This window comes from Mus caroli, chromosome 19, assembly GCF_900094665.2.
Source record: "Mus caroli chromosome 19, CAROLI_EIJ_v1.1, whole genome shotgun sequence".
Lineage (NCBI taxonomy): Eukaryota > Metazoa > Chordata > Mammalia > Rodentia > Muridae > Mus > Mus caroli.
The window spans coordinates 8,457,050-8,474,488 of NC_034588.1; the positions used below are offsets into that span (position 1 = coordinate 8,457,050).

General features: G+C 40.3%; 1 protein-coding gene across 1 annotated transcript in view; it reads right to left on the reverse strand.

The window, feature by feature from the left end:
- Ms4a12 (membrane spanning 4-domains A12) overlaps positions 1-661 on the reverse strand; it is an 8,693-nt gene extending 8,032 nt beyond the window's left edge. The window contains exon 1 of the mRNA XM_021152450.1: positions 401-661. Within this exon, the coding sequence (XP_021008109.1) occupies positions 401-661 (261 nt within the window). The remainder of the gene's footprint in view (positions 1-400) is intronic.
- Positions 662-17,439: the final 16,778 nt, after the last annotated feature.

Below are 17,439 nucleotides of genomic sequence, written 5' to 3' on the forward strand. Positions count from 1 at the left end.
AAAAAAAAAAAAAAACAGTTATCAATGATTGTTTTAAAGTTAATTTGTCTTTATAGAAATGTATATTAATAACTGATCCAAGACAAATGTAAGGTTCCCTAAAAAGACTTTCAGAGGCAATGAGACCAATCAAGAAGTAATTGGCTCTAGTCATGTCACCATTCCTGGATCTTCCTGCTAGGGAGAGCCTTCTGTCAACTCTTAGACTCGTATCTGAATCTAAAATAAATGAACCTAGGGTGACTCATACACAGATTGACCATTTCTTCCTGAGAGAGACACAGTTAACAGAATAGTCCTTACATGTGTTTGCTCATTGGTTGATATGCTATTTATAACTGGCAGATGCATAAAAGCCTTGCAAAGGCAACATTAAAATTCTAGTGGCAAATACACTTACCCCAAGTGCTATTGCTGCATCTTTAACATTGCTTATTGCTGCTCCTAGAGCTGGATTTACCGCTGGCACATTTTCTCGACCCAGCTGTTTGTTAGGGAAGATTCCTGGTGATGTAATGAAGGAAACTTGCCCAGTCTGTACTTGGTTTCTTACGTTTAAAAAATCCAGAGGTGGTTGAGGATGAGAAGCCATGGATCTTGTTGGTGGGTAAGGATTCGGAATGCCATGCATTCCAGGGTAGGTAGTCTGGGAAGATGCCATTATGTCACCTAAGCAGTACAAAACATACAGAAACAACACATTTACCAGGAAGAGAAATTAAAGGACACCTTGTCATCAATGTTTATGCAAATAGGAGAGAGCAAGTGAGCAGATACTGGCTAGTGACAAGACAGAGATGCAGTTTCTAAGACTAAAGATTACTCCAGCTATTTTTAGTCTCCAACTTGATACTTCACTTGAGTAGCTTTCTCAATTAAATTTCTGTTAGTGCCTGTATCTAAGCTGTAAAAGGATGGATGTTGCCATTTAAATGGTCAGAATAAAGGTTGAATGATGACAATTTTCATAAAGCCATTGTAAGAGTTCCCAGCATAGGTCAAGAGCTTGGTGAATGGCAGTGACTATTGTGTTATTAAAACCCATCTTATTTCTTATTATCTTATTTCAAATAGAGGATGCGTGTCCATTTGGTGAAATGGGTTGAACTTCAAAAGGTCAATGCCAGGAGCAAGGAGACAGGAGATGGGTGTATAAAGTCAGAACAAGAATTTCCCTGGGCTTTAAAAAGTATAGAATTAAATGATTGTTCTATGAGAGGGGAAGGAGAGGGAGGGACACACACACACACACACGCACACATACATGCACACACACACAGAGTATATTTTTTGTCTCTGATAACTTTGTTAGGGAAATTTTAAGACTTCTTATTTGTGTTCTAGTTTTTGAACATGGAAGTTTCACATGGAACACAGACTATTAATACCTAACTCTGTAAAACCCATCTCAGGATGGATTTGTGCCCAAACTGCTGAAGTTTTAGAAAATGATTAGAAAATGACCCAGTTCTACATTTTTTGGTTCATATGAAAATGACCTAGTATGTAGATGTGGAAGTGATGCCAGGGAAACAGGGTTAAGTGATCCTCCAATCAAAATGAAGATCCAAACTGATCCTCCAATCAAAATGAGGACCCAAACGGATCCTCCAATCAAAATGAAGATCCAAACTGATCCTCCAATCAAAATGAGGACCCAAACGGATCCTCCAACGAAAATGAAGATCCAAACTGATCCTTCAATCAAAATGAGGACCTAAACGGATCCTCCAGTCAAAATGAGGATCCACATAAAGGGAAGTCAGTCAGCTCAGTGCTGAGTCTATTTTCATAATTTTGTTTCTTTTCTTTTCTTCTTTTTTTTTAAAGGAGTTAGCACATTTTTTTCTCTTAGTAAATGATAAGCTATTTACAACCAGTTTTTTTTTTTCTGAGAAATGAGAACTACTACAACTATTTTCAAGCACATGAACACATAAATAAAAACACCAAAGTTCTGTTGAATTATAAAGCATAAGGACTATAGCAATAGGAGAAAAACCAGTTGGTGAACTAATTCAAGTAAAGATGGGAAAATATGACTGTAATTTCTTAGCACCTCCTTTCCACCTTTGTTTGAAAAGAAGGAAAATGATACTATTGTTTAGAATGTATTATATAGCATATAATGAAACATCACAGTGACTCATAGACACTTCTAACTGAATCATGCAGGACATATGTCTGAAAACATCATCTTTCAGCAAATATTAAAAAATGCTGACCCAGTGAAGGGTGATTTCCCAGCCTTTATTTTCCATAAAGAAGCCTCCTTAGTGAATCATATTCAGAAACTGTGTGTTTCAGTGTGTCTGTTATGTGTGGACCCTCGATCACGACACTGTCACCAAGGGTTCCTGCTTGCTGGTTACTATTCATGGAATTTCATACATCTGCATCCACTATTCTTAGCATTAGATTTACACACATGGGTATTCATCTATAGATTCGCTTGGAGTGCCTTTAGTAGTAATTGTAGTAATTGCCATGTTTCTCTCTGGGTTTCTCTTTCATTCGTCAACTGTCTCAATACAGATTTAAGATTGGCTTTACCTCTCCCACCCAGAGAGTAGAATGTGGCAGCAAACCCACCCAAACAGATCAGCCCCGTTCCATACCCACTGAGAAAGGCAGGGTGGTTTCAGTGGACTTATGCAGCTTCCCAGCGCCTCTGGGCTCTCTCTTTCTCAGCTATATGTTCTGCTCTGGTCTTGGATATTTATCTGGAATTTATTAGTGCCTTTACTTCCTTGCTTCAAGCGAGCCTATCCCATCTTTATATAGTTCCAAAGTCCTTTCATTATGCACTTTCACCCCATTTGTAAATTTGAGAATGCGTTGTAGTTTGTATTTATGCAGGGAAGTGTGTTCTGACTCACTTATGCCGGGAAGTAACACTTCCAGACACTTCTTGTTCCTTTCTCCAGCCCCTTAGCTTTCTGACCCTCACTAAAGCAGTGCCACACCACGTTCGAGTGCCTTTTAAACCAGACAAGCACAACTGTAAAACACAGACAATGAAGAACAGAAAGAGGAGGAGTAAAAGTGCCTGCACTCTGGACACCTGGACACTGCTACTGAGGATGATTCATCAGGATTCGCAAACTTTCGTATGCCAGGATTCATGTTACATACAGATGTACATGGCTTTGTAAAGACTCACCACATTAAGGTAGATTGTGTAGATTTTCTATACTACACCCTTTTAACTTAGCATTTTATTAACACCTTTACAGGTCAATCAACCCTTATAATTCTCAATACTGTCATGTTATAATTTTGGAGGCAGTCTAACTATTCAATGTTCAATTGCATCTTAGAGGTGCAAACAAGTGTCCTAAGAACAGAGATCCAATGTATATTCTTGCCTTTAAAAGCCCCATGGCTGTCAAGTTTCACATGTGGTAAGATCCAATGAGCAAGTGGGATCAGTGTCAATTCTTTTCACACACACACACACACACACACACACACACACACACCACTACCACCACCACCACCACCACCACCACATGAATGGTTAGGAAAGAATGGTTTTTGAAAATATTGTTTTTATTTATTCTTTGAGAATTTCATACAATATATGCTCATATAATATATATATATATATATATATATATATATATATATATATATATATATATATGGAAAAGAATATTTTATTCTTTTTACTTTCCCAAATCCTCTCAGGTCCCCATCACCTCCCCAACCACCAGACTTCATATTCTTTCTCTCTCTAAAAATGGACAGCCAACCAACCAACTGTGGAGTCCAAGTAGGTCAACTACTCCTGACCATGTGGCCTGTCCTGGAGTATGGTAGATACCAAGGGCCATTCGGTTGAGGAAAATACATTTCCCTTCTCCTAGCAGCATCAATCGTGAATAGCTTCCTGGCTAGGAGTAGGACTTTTTAAAAGAGTTTGCTTTTAAATTACCTTTGTGTATTAATGGTGGTTTCCTTTCTCTTTTGGCTTTGTATTTGTATGTATTTTTTCTAAAGTAGACAACATGATGCTGGAGCATTTGTGATGTTATGGACCTTAGAATGTGACAGTTTGAGTCAATGGTCCTGCTCAAAGGATGGGCATCATTAAAAGAACAAGAAATCAGAATTATTTTAGCGGGGCAAAGGACTCGGGGTTGCTGTCTGAGAAGGAACCCTGTGGACACCCTGACTCATTTCAGCTGGGTAGTAAGGGAGTGAAGTGGACAATGAGCAGTGTTCTTTAAGTCTCCTGTCCCCCCTCTGCTGGCCTCGTAGACTTACCTTCAGGTAGAGAGTCTCTTCATAAGGCAGCGGCCAAGTGTAAGAATACCTGTATAAAATAGTGAAGCATTAAGGTGACTGGTGTCAATAAACATTAAGTTTTGACATAAAATGTGTATTTTCTTTCTGTAAAAACACACAGAGAAAACTTTTTTTTTTAAATTTAATTTTATTTTTTTGCTAAACTGTTGCATGGCTCACCATACATAATTCTGGAACAGTCTTTAGGTCAATCAAGGTCCTAGGAATTGTTTTTTCTACGTTAAAGTAGTATCACTAACCAGCTTGGAAAAGTTACACTGGTGGCAGCGTCCTGTCGCTATTATTAGCACGCGTGAATGCTGCCACATGGCTAATGTCACTAGGAGCAGACAGGACTTATTGGGAGACTATTCCAGCTTTACTTTCGAGAAGTGAGTCACAGGAAGTTCACTTTCTCAGGGGACTACAGTTAGTAAGTGCTGAAGAATAAGGTCTCAGGCGTACTTCCTCCACATATGTGGTGAGTGTTTCATTCCTTACATGGGCTGCTTTCTGACTGGAGTAATTTCTGTGGAAAAGCAAGAAGCATGCACATACTTTTGGTATTTTGACACAAACCTGTAGTAACCTGGGAAGAGGGAACCCTCAGCTGGAGAATTGCCTCATTCCGATTGGCCTATCGCCATGTCTATGGGCTTTTACTTTACTTTTTTTTTTTTTAATTTTCAATTTTAGCTTTATGGGTGTTTTGCATGCCTGTGCTTGCACATTATGAGCACGAGTGCTTGCAGGGGTCAGAAGAGGGCATTATATCCCCTAGGGCTGGAGTTACGGATGGTTTTGAGTTGTATTGTGGGTGCTGGGAATTGAACCCATATCCTCTGGAAGAACCTGTGGGGCATTTTTGATTTGCTAATTGATATACAAGGGCTCAACCCACTATGGGCAGCACCATCCCTAGGCAGGTAGGCCTGGGGTGTATGAGAAAGGGAGCCAGGGAGCAAGCCAGAAAGCAATGTTTCTTTATAGTCTCTGCTTTAGTGCTCACCTACAGGATTCTTCACTGAGTTTCTGCCCTGAGTTTACTCAGTAATGGACTGTAACCTACAAAGCAAATATGTACTTTCCTCTGCTAGTTGGTTTCGGTTAGTGTTTTATTACAGCAATAAAGAGCAAACAGATGGCCATCTCTTAACAAGGTCCATAACTTACTTAGTGAAATAAGGAAACTATAATACAAGTTTCTGTTTCATACATGCATATAATGTGTTTTGATTAACTCTACCCCATTTCCTCTGGCCCATTCCCCTCTCCTACAGCTGTCCCTTCCCAAGTCCTTGAACTCTTTTTCAAACCCCACTGAGCCCACCTAGTGTTGCCAGTACTAATCTACTGAAGCAGGGGCAGCCTCTCAGGGGCTGCATACTTGAAGAAACCAGGTTCTTCCTTTTCTGTAGTCACCAATTACCAATAACGCCTTAGCCAGGGGTGGAGATTTCCTCCCCTGTCCATCCTGGGATTTTTTTAAAAGCTGGCTTGATCTTACACACATCTGCAGGTAGCCACAGCTGCTGTGAGTTCCGTGCAAAGATCCTGCCATGTGCAGAAACAATGTTTTATTGGTGATTCTGCCACCAGGTGTTGCCCTTTATGCTTAATCCCCCCTACCACCCAACCCCACTTGTTTTGGATAGTTATACTTCGATTGTTTTCTTTCCTTTTGCACTATCAGGAAAGTTAGCTTGGAATCTTGGAGAGGCATGGAAATGTTTCCTCTCTGAAACCATGCAACTTCAGAATGTGACAGGTGATTGAGAACTCCATAATAATACTTGTCTAATGTGTCTCTGTGGGATAAAAATTCTGGCCTTAAAGTATGAGCCTGATGAAGAGTGTGATTCCCAACACTTAAGGATTAGTTAGTCATGTGTCTAGCACTGGTATTAAAGAGCAGAGCATATATGCACACTCACTAAATGTTTGCTGAGGTCCAGCTCTGTGGAGGCCAAAGTCCAGACTTTGGTAATTGAACATAGAAGAATGTGTCTGCTACCCTTCTAGGCTGTTTTCTTTAGGTCCTTCTCCTTCCCCTCTTGTCTGTCTGACAGGTTTAACTATGCAGAGGACCTACCTGTCCAGCCTTAGAATCTCATCATCAGAGTCCTCCCAGTTCACTAGTGATCTGGCATGGAAGGGTAACAGTGGCAGATGCTTTTGTGTACATTGTGTTTCTATTAGGATGAGAAATATTTCTAACATGGTAATGACTTTCATTTTACTTGTAATGTGGTTGAGCTTCAAAGAAGAAAAACCTCATAGCTATTTAAGCACAAAGGAGTCTGATACTTCTCAGCACTAATAGCCTCTAGAGAATGTGTTTCATGACCAGAAGGTTGTTTCACCATCTCCATTCCTGATCAAAATGGTAGCTAGTCAGAAAGTAATTACATCAGCACTGTGTACATTTAAACACTTCAACTGCAGATTTTCTTAACACCAGTCTTCATGTACCTGTTCAGATTAAATGGATCCACAATGAGATTTTAAATTTCATTTCTAGTTGAAGGAAAGCATCTTGCATTTTCAGAATCACTAGATTATTCTGACAGATAAAGCATAGGAGAGTAGAAGTCTGTGAGTAAAAAAATCAAAAACAAGTCTGTGAGTAGCATCAAGGCAAATTCCACAGCTATTCAATAGAGCTACTGAAATAACACAGTAATCCACTTTATTTATACACTTCTGCATGATCATTGTACACAGTATTGGGTTTCCTAAGGATAATTTATTTTAAACAGATCACTTACTTAGACCATATACACCCCTACTCCCTTCCTAATTCTTCTCTCCCCTACCACTTTCCACTAGACAGTTTCTCTCTCTCTCTCTCTCTCTCTCTCTCTCTCTCTCTCTCTCTCTCTCTGTGTATGAATGAATGGTTTTGTGTATCTATGTAAAATATAGGGTTTACAAATGAGAAAAAGACAGCGTTTTTCTTTCTGAATCTGATTTCCCTGACTTACCCATTTATTTGCTGATAAACACCCAAGTTAAACTCTAACTTGGTTCCTATGAACACTGCTTCCCTGAACCCGGGGAAAGCAGAAGAGTGTCCAGGAACTTCTTGTATTGTTTTAAATTGCAATACATGAATCTAAATTTATTTCCATAAAATAAAATCAAAAGCAGTGGAAAATCCAGACAGATATGAGGTCATACATTGGAGGATTAAAAAGAGGAGACCACATGAAGCTCAAGAAGAAGGAAGAACAAAACATGAGTGCTTCAGTTCTTCTTAGAAAGAGGAACAAAATAACATGGGAGCAAATATGGAGGCAAAGTATGGAGCAGAGACTGAAGGAAAGGCTATCCAAATATTGCCCCACTTGGGGATCCATCCCATATACAGTCATCAAACCCAGACACTATTGTGGATGTCAAGAAGTGCATGCTGACAGGAGCCTGATATAGCCATCTCCTGAGAGGCTCTGCCAGAGCCTGACAAATAAAGAGTTGGATGCTCACAGCTAACCATTGGACTGAGCTCGGGTCCCCAATGGGGTCCCCAATGGAGGAGTTAGAAAAAGGACTGAAGGAGCTGAAGGGGTTTGCAACCCCATAGAAAGAAAACTAATATCAACCAACCAGACCCCCTCGTGCCCCCCACCCCCTGCAGAGCTCCCAGGGAATAACAATCAACCAATGAGTACACATGGAGGGACCCATGGCTCCAGCTGTGTATGTAACAGAGGATGGCCTTGTCCGGTATCAGTGGGAGGAAAGGCCCTTGGTCCTGTGAAGGCTCAATGCCCCAGTGTAGGGGAATTCAAGGGCCAGGAGGCGGGAGTGGGTGGGTGGGGGAATACCCTCATAGAAACAGGGGAGGAGGGGATGGGATAGGGGGTTCCTGGGGTGGGGGACCGGGAAAGGGGACAACATTTGAAGTGTAGATAAAGAAAATATCCAATAAAAAACTAGTGTTTGAAAAGAGAAGGAAGTACTCATGAAGGTGAAGAATATTCTGGAATCTAATGAAGACATTTTGTTTCTGATTCCTGATTCTCCTCTGCTTCCTTGCACCCCAGAGCCAACTGGCTAACCTCCAGGAAATAGAGAAATATCAATATCTTCCTCAAAGAGTGGTTGTAAGGGTGAAATGGGGTGAGTGTATAACACACTCAGTGTGCTTGCTGCCTAGAGAGGATGCCAAGATGCTGCATTATTGTCTTAGAGGCAGGAGAAAACAATCTTCTATTTTTAAAACAAATCTCAATCATTTGATTTTATCAATGAAAACTCATGAGCTGGGGTGAAATCCTGGTAGCTCAGAGAGGCAGAGAAAGCTCCCAGCTGACCATTCTGCTCTGCATTCCCAGAAGAAATGCCCCTTTCGCACAGAGTCTCAAAAAAAACCTCCTACATACTGAATATCTCTCCCTTCCCCATCTTGTGGGTCTCTCTATCCATCCTCCTGACTCCCTCTTACTCTCTATGCTTTTTTCTTAATAATCCTATAGACACTTCCTATTGACTGGTTGCTTGCTCTGCCTCTTGACTTATGGTTGACTTTATTTAATCCCGAGTCACACCACAACTAAAAACATCTTTTTCCAGTAAATAACAAAACCTCCGGGTTCACATTGATGAAATATCCTGCAACAACCTTCAAAGCTTGAGTTGAAATGGATGTGGGGAGCAAGGGTAGTGGGCAACCATAGAGGAGAAATGACAGATTTGTCACAGTGTACACAGATGTTAGGGGAACAGCCTGCTGTGAGGAGTGTGTCTGTGGGATCTGTATATTTGATTTAGGTCACAGGGCTTTATGATTAAGAGGTTCACATACATATGATTTGAAATATTTTCCTCTCAAAATGTTTGACCTAGAAGAAACCCAATGTGCATAGAATTGATATCTGAATTAATTTATTAATTATTTTAATTGGTGAATGAAAAATTGCACATATGCTCATGGTATGCAATATGGTGTTTGTGTATATGCTTATCTTGTGGAGAGATTAAGTCAAGTTCATTAACACATCTATTCCCTCACATATCTCTCCTTTGTAGGGAAGTTTGCATAGTCTTTGCATTTGAATTTGGTGAGTTAAGTGTTGCTGAAGAAAATTGTAATGAGATGATTCCCCCAGGTTCTTGAAGAATGGAATCTGATGTAGATATTTGAAGATTATTGGCTGAGCAAGTGCTCGGGAGGCTGAGGTTAGCACTCAAGAAAATGACTTCTTAATGAGGGGAACTGATCCAAGTATGGTGGTTTGAATGAGAATGGCTCTCTTGGGCTCATATATTTGAATGCTTAGTTATTAGGGAGTGGTGCTGCTTGAAAGGATTAGGAGCTGTGTCCTTGTTGGAGGAAAGTGTGTCACTGGGGATAGGGTTTGAGGTTTCAGAAGCCTAACAGGCCAGCCCCTGCAACCCCGCAGCCAGTGGATGAGGGTGTAGCTCTCAACTACTGCTCTAGTGCAATTCGTGTCACCCTGCTCCCTGCCATGACAGTAATGGACTAATGCTCCAAAACTGTAAGCAAAGCCCTAATTATTTTCCATTATAAGAGTTGCTTTGATCATGGTGTCTCTTCACAACAGCAGAGCAGTGTCTAAGATTTCAGGGCAAGGCACAGTCCTGCAATCTAGCCTCTTCACCAGAAAAGCATATTGGGTCTGCAGGGAGGCAGGGAGGCGGTTAGCCTGGAACATACATGGGCACTGACCTTGTTGTAAGATGCAGGGCCTGGACTCTCTATGGCATAGGTGCAATCCTTGGTTTAAAGCAGAATTTAGTTTTGTTTCACACACTCCTGGCCATGAATGTCCTCCTTGTACTCTCTTCCTATCTTAGTTATGTTCTTATTTCTGTGACAAGACACCATGACCAACACAACCAGTTCATTGGGGCTTAAACTTTCAGAGGGTGAGTCTGTGGCCATCATGGTAGAGAGCATGGCAGCAGGCAGGCAGGCAGGCATGGCATTGGAGCAGTAGCAGCTCACATCTTGAGACACAACAATGAGGAAGAGACCTAATTGGGAATGGTGTGGGCTTTTGAAACCTAAAAGCTTGTCCCCAGTGAAGGCCATACGTCCTGATCTTTTCCAAGCAGTTCTATCAATGGTGGATCAAGCATTCAAAATATAAGCCTTTGGGGGTCATTCTCACTGAAACCCCACACTCATGGATTCCTTTCCAGTTCTAAGCCCCACTTATCAAAAGGAATGAGAGCCCAGAGTCCTGGTAATCATTTTTAAAAATTCTTCCTTGGGACTGGCAGGAAAGGAATAGAGTCCTGTCCTATCTTTCTGTCAGAGAATAGAAGTGAGGAATTAGACACAAGGGTGTCCCTGACCTGCATCATCAAACACCCTTCTCACTTCCCACAGCAATGCATTGTTCTCTGCAGAAGAGGTGAAGATGGCACATCTCCTCTTAGGAAGTTTTTCCGCTATGGCCTTTCACCAAAGTGAATATCTGGCTCTAGTTATTATCATTATCATTGACATCATAATTTAAATATCCTTTCTAGCACTTTTTTCAAGTGTTAGTCATGTACCTAAATACTTCATTGAACCTTTCATATAGGTTTGTTAAGACATGTCATTATTTTGCTTAACTCTAAGATAGAAAAATTTCACCTACAATATAGTAAAAATTTAAACATGTTACAGTGTAAGAAAAAGTAAGGAATTAATGCAGGATAGTGAGTGCATCTAAGAAAAAGATGTTCAAATGACTCTCTTGCAGTTCTTTGTGGTGAAGGGTCTATAAATACATCCTAGAGTGAGCTTTACTTATTATTTTTGACAAGCACAAGAATTGAATTTATTTAAAAGAATTTCTGTGTTGGTTGGTTGAAGAAGTTTCAATAAAGTTTTCTAACATATTGCAACACACACACTTTTCCTGTCATATGCTGAGATTCACTGCAGCTGTTTCCTGTAAAATGAAAAAGCCAATTTTATCAAGTTTCATTTCCTCCAAAGATGAGGGCAGAGCTTCTCTGGCTAGCTGTGGGTGGCCCCTTACTGTGGGAGCTAACACAGAGTTATGTCTGAGCTGGTCCATGACAACTTACTGTGGGAGCTAATGAAGAGTCGTGTCTGAGCTGTTCCCTGTCTGAGCTGTTCCATGACAAGAGCTTTTGAACCCTTTGCACCCATTTACCTCTCAGCTGCTCCCTGGAGCTGTGTCCTTGTTCTTGATGCTACAGCCTGAAATTTTATTTTGACTGTGTAGCCATAGTGATTATTCCTGTCAAAGCTGAGGATCAAGCACATGGTGAATGCCACACGCTATTGTCAACACACCAGTGGGACATCAACAAACCAGGAGTGACATGACTGATCTTTAGTGCCCCATATGCATTACATACCTTGCTTTAACCACTGACACATCTGAATTCTGTAGACCCAATGGAGTCTCTCAACGCTATTCACATCTTGCCTCTGCCCTTAGAATGACACTACATGGTAGCAGGCAATACATTTCATTTATTTTTGCTAAAAGAGGTAGCCTTCAGAGCCATTTCTTGCCCAGATTCTTATGCAAACCATTGCCTATCACTCTCCTTTAAAGTAAAGACATCTGAAAGGCAGAGTCAGCTCTCAGTGTGAATTTTTCATAGCATATTACTTTCCACAAACTGTACTGTCTTTTCTTATTAATGCTTCCCCAAAGTTGCTTCCCCTAACCCTGGATCCAATGGCCTCTGCTCAGCTCCAATTCTAGAGAGTTTCTCTGCAGCAGTGTTCTGCTTCTTCCTTTTCCCCTTGAGGCTTTTTCTCCTCAGCTTCTTGTGCTGGTTGGAATAGAATGGCCACCATAGACTCATATGTTTGAGTACTGGCATATGGCATAGTGGAATTCTTTGGGAAGGATTAGGAGACATGGCTTTGGTGGAGTCACTGGGGTCAGGGCTTTGAAGTTTCAAAAGACCCTAGCCACTCCCATTGTGCTCTCTGCCTTCTGCTTGTAGGTAAGGTGTGAGCTGCTGCTCCAGCTTCCCGCTGCTATACCTTCAATCCACCATCATAAACTCTCTCTGGGATCATAAGCCCACTTAGACTACTTCTTTTATAAGTTACTTTGTTTATCATAGCAGCAGATAAGTAACTAAGACATTTCCGAGTCCTTGCTTTACCTTCTTAGGTGGCCCCAGTTGCTCCTTTATAAATTGTTCTTTTGCTGACAGGTAAATGCAGGCGTTCCTAACAAAGCATCACTATCCGGGGACTCTCATCCACCCCATCATATCAAGGGACTAATTCATGTACTTTCATTTTCCTTTTATGTATGATAGTTTTTTTTTCTTTTTCCCTTTCCATTTTTTTAAACCTATTTTCTAAGATTCAATTCAAATTTGAATTGAATACTGATGGAAGCCATCTAGGAAAGGCTATGGCAAGCAAGTGAATTTCCTGAAAATGGCCCACCATTTTGCATGGCTGTGATGGGTGTACTCGGGAAAGGCACAACCCTAGAGACTTCATCCCAGGACTGCTTCTCACTGCTGATATTCTTATTCTGCCATTATTACATAGCCTATTGTTTCTTGGGTGTCAGTCCACCCTATTGGGCAAATTTCCTGAAGATCAACATGAAGAATTTCATGAATTAATGTTTGGATGAATTGATGACTTTGTATCATTCATGATTTGATTAAAATAATTTTAGGAAAAAAGGATTAAGGAGATGGTTTTAGTTGTTTTGCCAGACTGATGTAATAAAGTTAGAATCAAGAATTGAATGTGGCCCCTCCCTATAGAACAGTAAGTAAAGGCTGTAAGAGTAGGCTTGGGACAAATTTGTGATCAAAGAAAAACATTCATTCTAGGTCAGGCCTAAGGATAAAGCGCCTGGCTTTCTTCCTTCCTTTTAAAAAAAAAAATTTTTTTTAAATTTTTTATCACTGGCTCATTAAGAGTTAACTAACCCTGAGCCTCTAGCTTAGCCAGGATCCAGAGAGAAAAGAACTCAAGTAATTTAATTTTTTTTTAATCCCCTGATGCTATCAGCAGGAGTTACATTGCCAGAAGCCAGTAGCTTTTGGTTCCATCATCATTGATCATCACATGCCCACTTTCTCTGCCTTCCTCTGGATTCTGGATGCTGGATTAGCGCCCCCCCCCCCAGCAGAATACTTGCTGTTTCATGAAGTTTTCTTGTCAGATTCCACCTTTACTGAGTTCCCTCCTATGCTATATCATCCAACAATTATTTGATGCCTAGCAATGGGGCTTGTTATGTCTGTTAGTCATTCCTGACTGTCTTTCATATCACGATACCTTTTAGAGACAGTTTTATCAATGGGAGATTCAAATACCATAAAATTAACTCTTTTAGGTATTTTTTGAAAAACTGATACACAGGATTGAGGAAACATCAGCATTCTATAATTCCACAATTAGTATCCCCTCATGGCTTTCCTCTACTTTTGGTCTCAGGAAATCATTGTGGGCATGCCATGTAAATGGAATTAAACAACATATGAACTTTTAAAATGGCTACTTGTTCCTTAACATGATGAGTGCCTTAATGAGGAGTGCCTTCTTTTGGTAGATGAAAATTTCATAGTTTTTCCTGTTCACCCATTAGTTGGTAGATATTTGAGTTGTTTCCAATTTTGTAGTTATTTTGTCTATGGACAATTGTACTCAAGTTTGTGTGTTCATAGTTCTATCCTCCTTGGGCATCTATCTGCCTGGTAGTGAACTCTTGGGTCAAATGGAAACTTTACATTTAGTATTTTTAGTAATTGGAAAATAATTTTCCAAAGAGACTACATAAATATATGTATCAGTATTCTATGGGTATTTTAATACCATTAGCTCCTCAGCAACACTTTCTTGCTTCTTGCTGTTGATAGCCAATCTCATGAATGTGAGGCTGTCTCACACTGAGGTTTTTATTCATATTTTCCTAGTGAATAATTATAGTGAATGGTTTATTTGCTTATTGACCATTTGTACAATTTGTTTGGAGAAGAATATGTTCAAATCATTTTCTAATTTAAAAGTTTAGACTACTCTCCATCACCCCACGTTAAATTAATTTAAGCTTTCTTTCTAAATTCTGGTGACAGCACCTTTGTTAGATTCAGGGTCTGTAAATGTTTCCCCCTTATGTGAGTTGTATTTACACTTTTAAAGTTTGTGTCCTTTAAGTCATAAATTCTCAGGGCCTAGGAGATGGCTTAATTGACCCTGATATAGCTGTCTCTTGTGAGGCTATGCCGGGGCCTAGCAAACACAGAAGTGGATGCTCACAGTCAGCTACTGGATGGATCACAGGGCCCTCAATGGAGGAGCTAGAGAAAGTATCCAAGGAGCTAAAGAGATCTGCAACCCTATAGGTGGAACAACAATATGAACTAATCAGTACCCCGGAGCTCATGTCTCTAGCTGCATATGTATCAGAAGATGGCCTAGCCGGCCATCAGTGGAAAGAGAGGCCCATTGGTCGTGCAAACTTTATATGCCTCAGTACAGAGGAACGCCAGGGCCAAGAAGTGGGAGTGGGGGTGGGAGGGAAGTGGGGGAGAGGGTTTGGGGGACTTTTGGGGTAGCACTGGAAATGTAAATGAAGAAAATACCTAATTAAAAAAAATAAATATTTGGGCTGGAGTGAGCAGGGAGTGAACGAGTGGGGTTGACCAGAGCGAGTGAGTCCAACAAACGCCAGCAGAGGTCCTAAAATTCAATTCCCAACAACCACATGCAGGGCTCACAACTATCTGTACAGCTACAGTGTACTCACATATGTAAAATAAAATAAAAACATAAATATTAAAATAAATAAATAAATCTAAAAAAAAAACCAAACAAGAGTGTTTACTGTTCTTGCAGAGGACCTGGGTTTAGTTCCTAGCACCACACGGCAGCTCAAAAGCCACTTTTGTCTTTAGTTCCAGGAGACTCCAGCACACATATGGTACAAAAAATCTCACACAAGCTCACATAGGTGCACATAAGTAAAATAATTTTAAAATCTTTTAAAAAATTATAAAATTTTAAAGTTTTGATGGCATTTAATCTTTGTTATTTGGTTATTCTTTTGATTATTTAAGAAACTATTGTCAAAGCTCCTAGGGACTAAACCACCAACCAAAGAGTACACATGGAGGGATACATGGCTCTAGCCACATATATAGCAGAGGATGACCTTGTTGGGCATCAGTGGGAGGAGAGGCCCTTGGTTCTGTGAAAGCTCTATGCCCCAGTGTAGGGGAATGCCAGGACCAGGAAGCAGGAGTGGGTGGGTTGGTGAGCAGAGGGAGGAGGAAGGGGAAGGGAGTTTCTCGGAGGGAAAAATGAGGAAAGGGGATAACATTTGAAATGTAAATAAAGAAAATATCTAATGAAAAAAAAAGAAACTATTGTCTAATTCAGGGTCACAGATTTTAAGTCTGTAGTTTTCTTTTAGGTATTTTTTTTCCAAAATTTTTATTAGATATTTTCTTCATTTACATTTCAAATGCTATCCCAAAAGTCCCCCCTACCCTCCCCCCAGCCTGCTCCCCTACCCACCCACTCCCACTTCTTTGCCCTGGCATTCCCCTGTACTGGGGCATATAAAGTTTGCAAGACCAAGGGGCCTGCCTCTGTTCTCAATGATGACTGACTAGGCCATCTTCTGCTATATATGCAGCTAGAAACACGAGCTCTGGGGGTACTGGTTAGGTATTTTTTTTTAATGGTAGCTTGTACATTTATGCTTCTGATCCATTTTGAGTTAGTTTTTTTAATACTCTGTGAAGTAAACTTCCAGTTTATTTATTTAATTTTGTGTGGCTATCATGAGTCTCATGAGCAATTGTTGAAATGGTTATTCCTTACTTGGAGTCCAACTAATTATCTTTGAACACATTTTTATTTTCTTCATTCAGGCACTAACATTTTTGAAGTTGCAGATCTCTGTCTTGTCTTTATAACATTCTTAACAGTATTCCTTATCATATGTTGTGATTTGGATCTTAAATGCCCTCTAAATATCTACTGCCTAAGCTCAAAATGCCGTTGAAGGGCTATTGGAACCTAAACCTTTGCAGCCATCTTTTTGCTTCCGAGCTGTCACAAGGTGGGCAGCTTTGTACCACCACCTGCCTCCTTGGTATTCTTCTGTCTCATTATTGGTCCCCAAACCATGGAACCAATCAGTCTCTTCACTGGTGGGGTAGGTGTCTAGCCAGTGGGTGAAAGTGATTTTTTTTAAAGCTTTTGTTCTTTATGGTTACAAAATTGTTTTTCTAAGAATAAAAATTGAGAGGAAAACCTAACTTGAAGCTAGAGAAATACCTTCTGCTTTGATAAACATGTCTGCCATTGGTTAATGAGATTTGATTCTACATTGATGGAGGATTCTTGGGGGAGGCTCACAAGAATTTTTATTCTTTTTAAAGAGACACTAAAATTATCTCCTAATCATGAGAAATTGGTTAAGACTAATTATTTGAGAATCTGTCGATGACTAATGTAAAATCGTTAAGGAATTGAATTTCAGAGAGGGGGAACTTTTCAAATTGAATACTGCATTTAAAATTTTTCAGCTTGACACTCCTCCTCCCACCTCCCCATCCTCTCCAGGCATAGCTGTATCTTCTTTAGTTTAGGGTACCTTCTATGTGCTGGATATGGAGAATCGTGCTGTGGCTTGTAAGTGGGCAGAACTTAGTAAAGACCTACTGGATGAATACTTTCCTTGGGAGCATGTGTCAGATAGGTAGGAATAGCTCAATATGACTGGATGTGCCACTATTCAAACACAGGTTAGTGTTATGTGGCAGAAGCATCCCATTGTTTGATGTTATGAAGAAGAAAGAAACATCCAAGGTGGAGTATCCATTGCAGGCACTGACACAAAGTTTTATTTACTTAGAGCTTGTTTTGAAGACCACACAGGGGAAAAGTGCCACTTCCAGTTTCTTTGTAATAACAGGAAATAACTCCCACCGGTAGCCTCTAATAAAATAGAAATATTCCAAGGAGTGAAACGTAAGCTGTTCATATACCCATAATGCCTAGAAGCAGACTTGTCATGGTATCTGAATGATAGGCTATGGTGAGATCTTTTTAGGCTAACAGTGTTTCTAGGTCAGGGGCTAGCATCCCTGCACAGGAACAGGGGTGGGAAAGTATGGTGGCCTGAGATTTAGGATTTTTTTTTATTGGGTATTTAT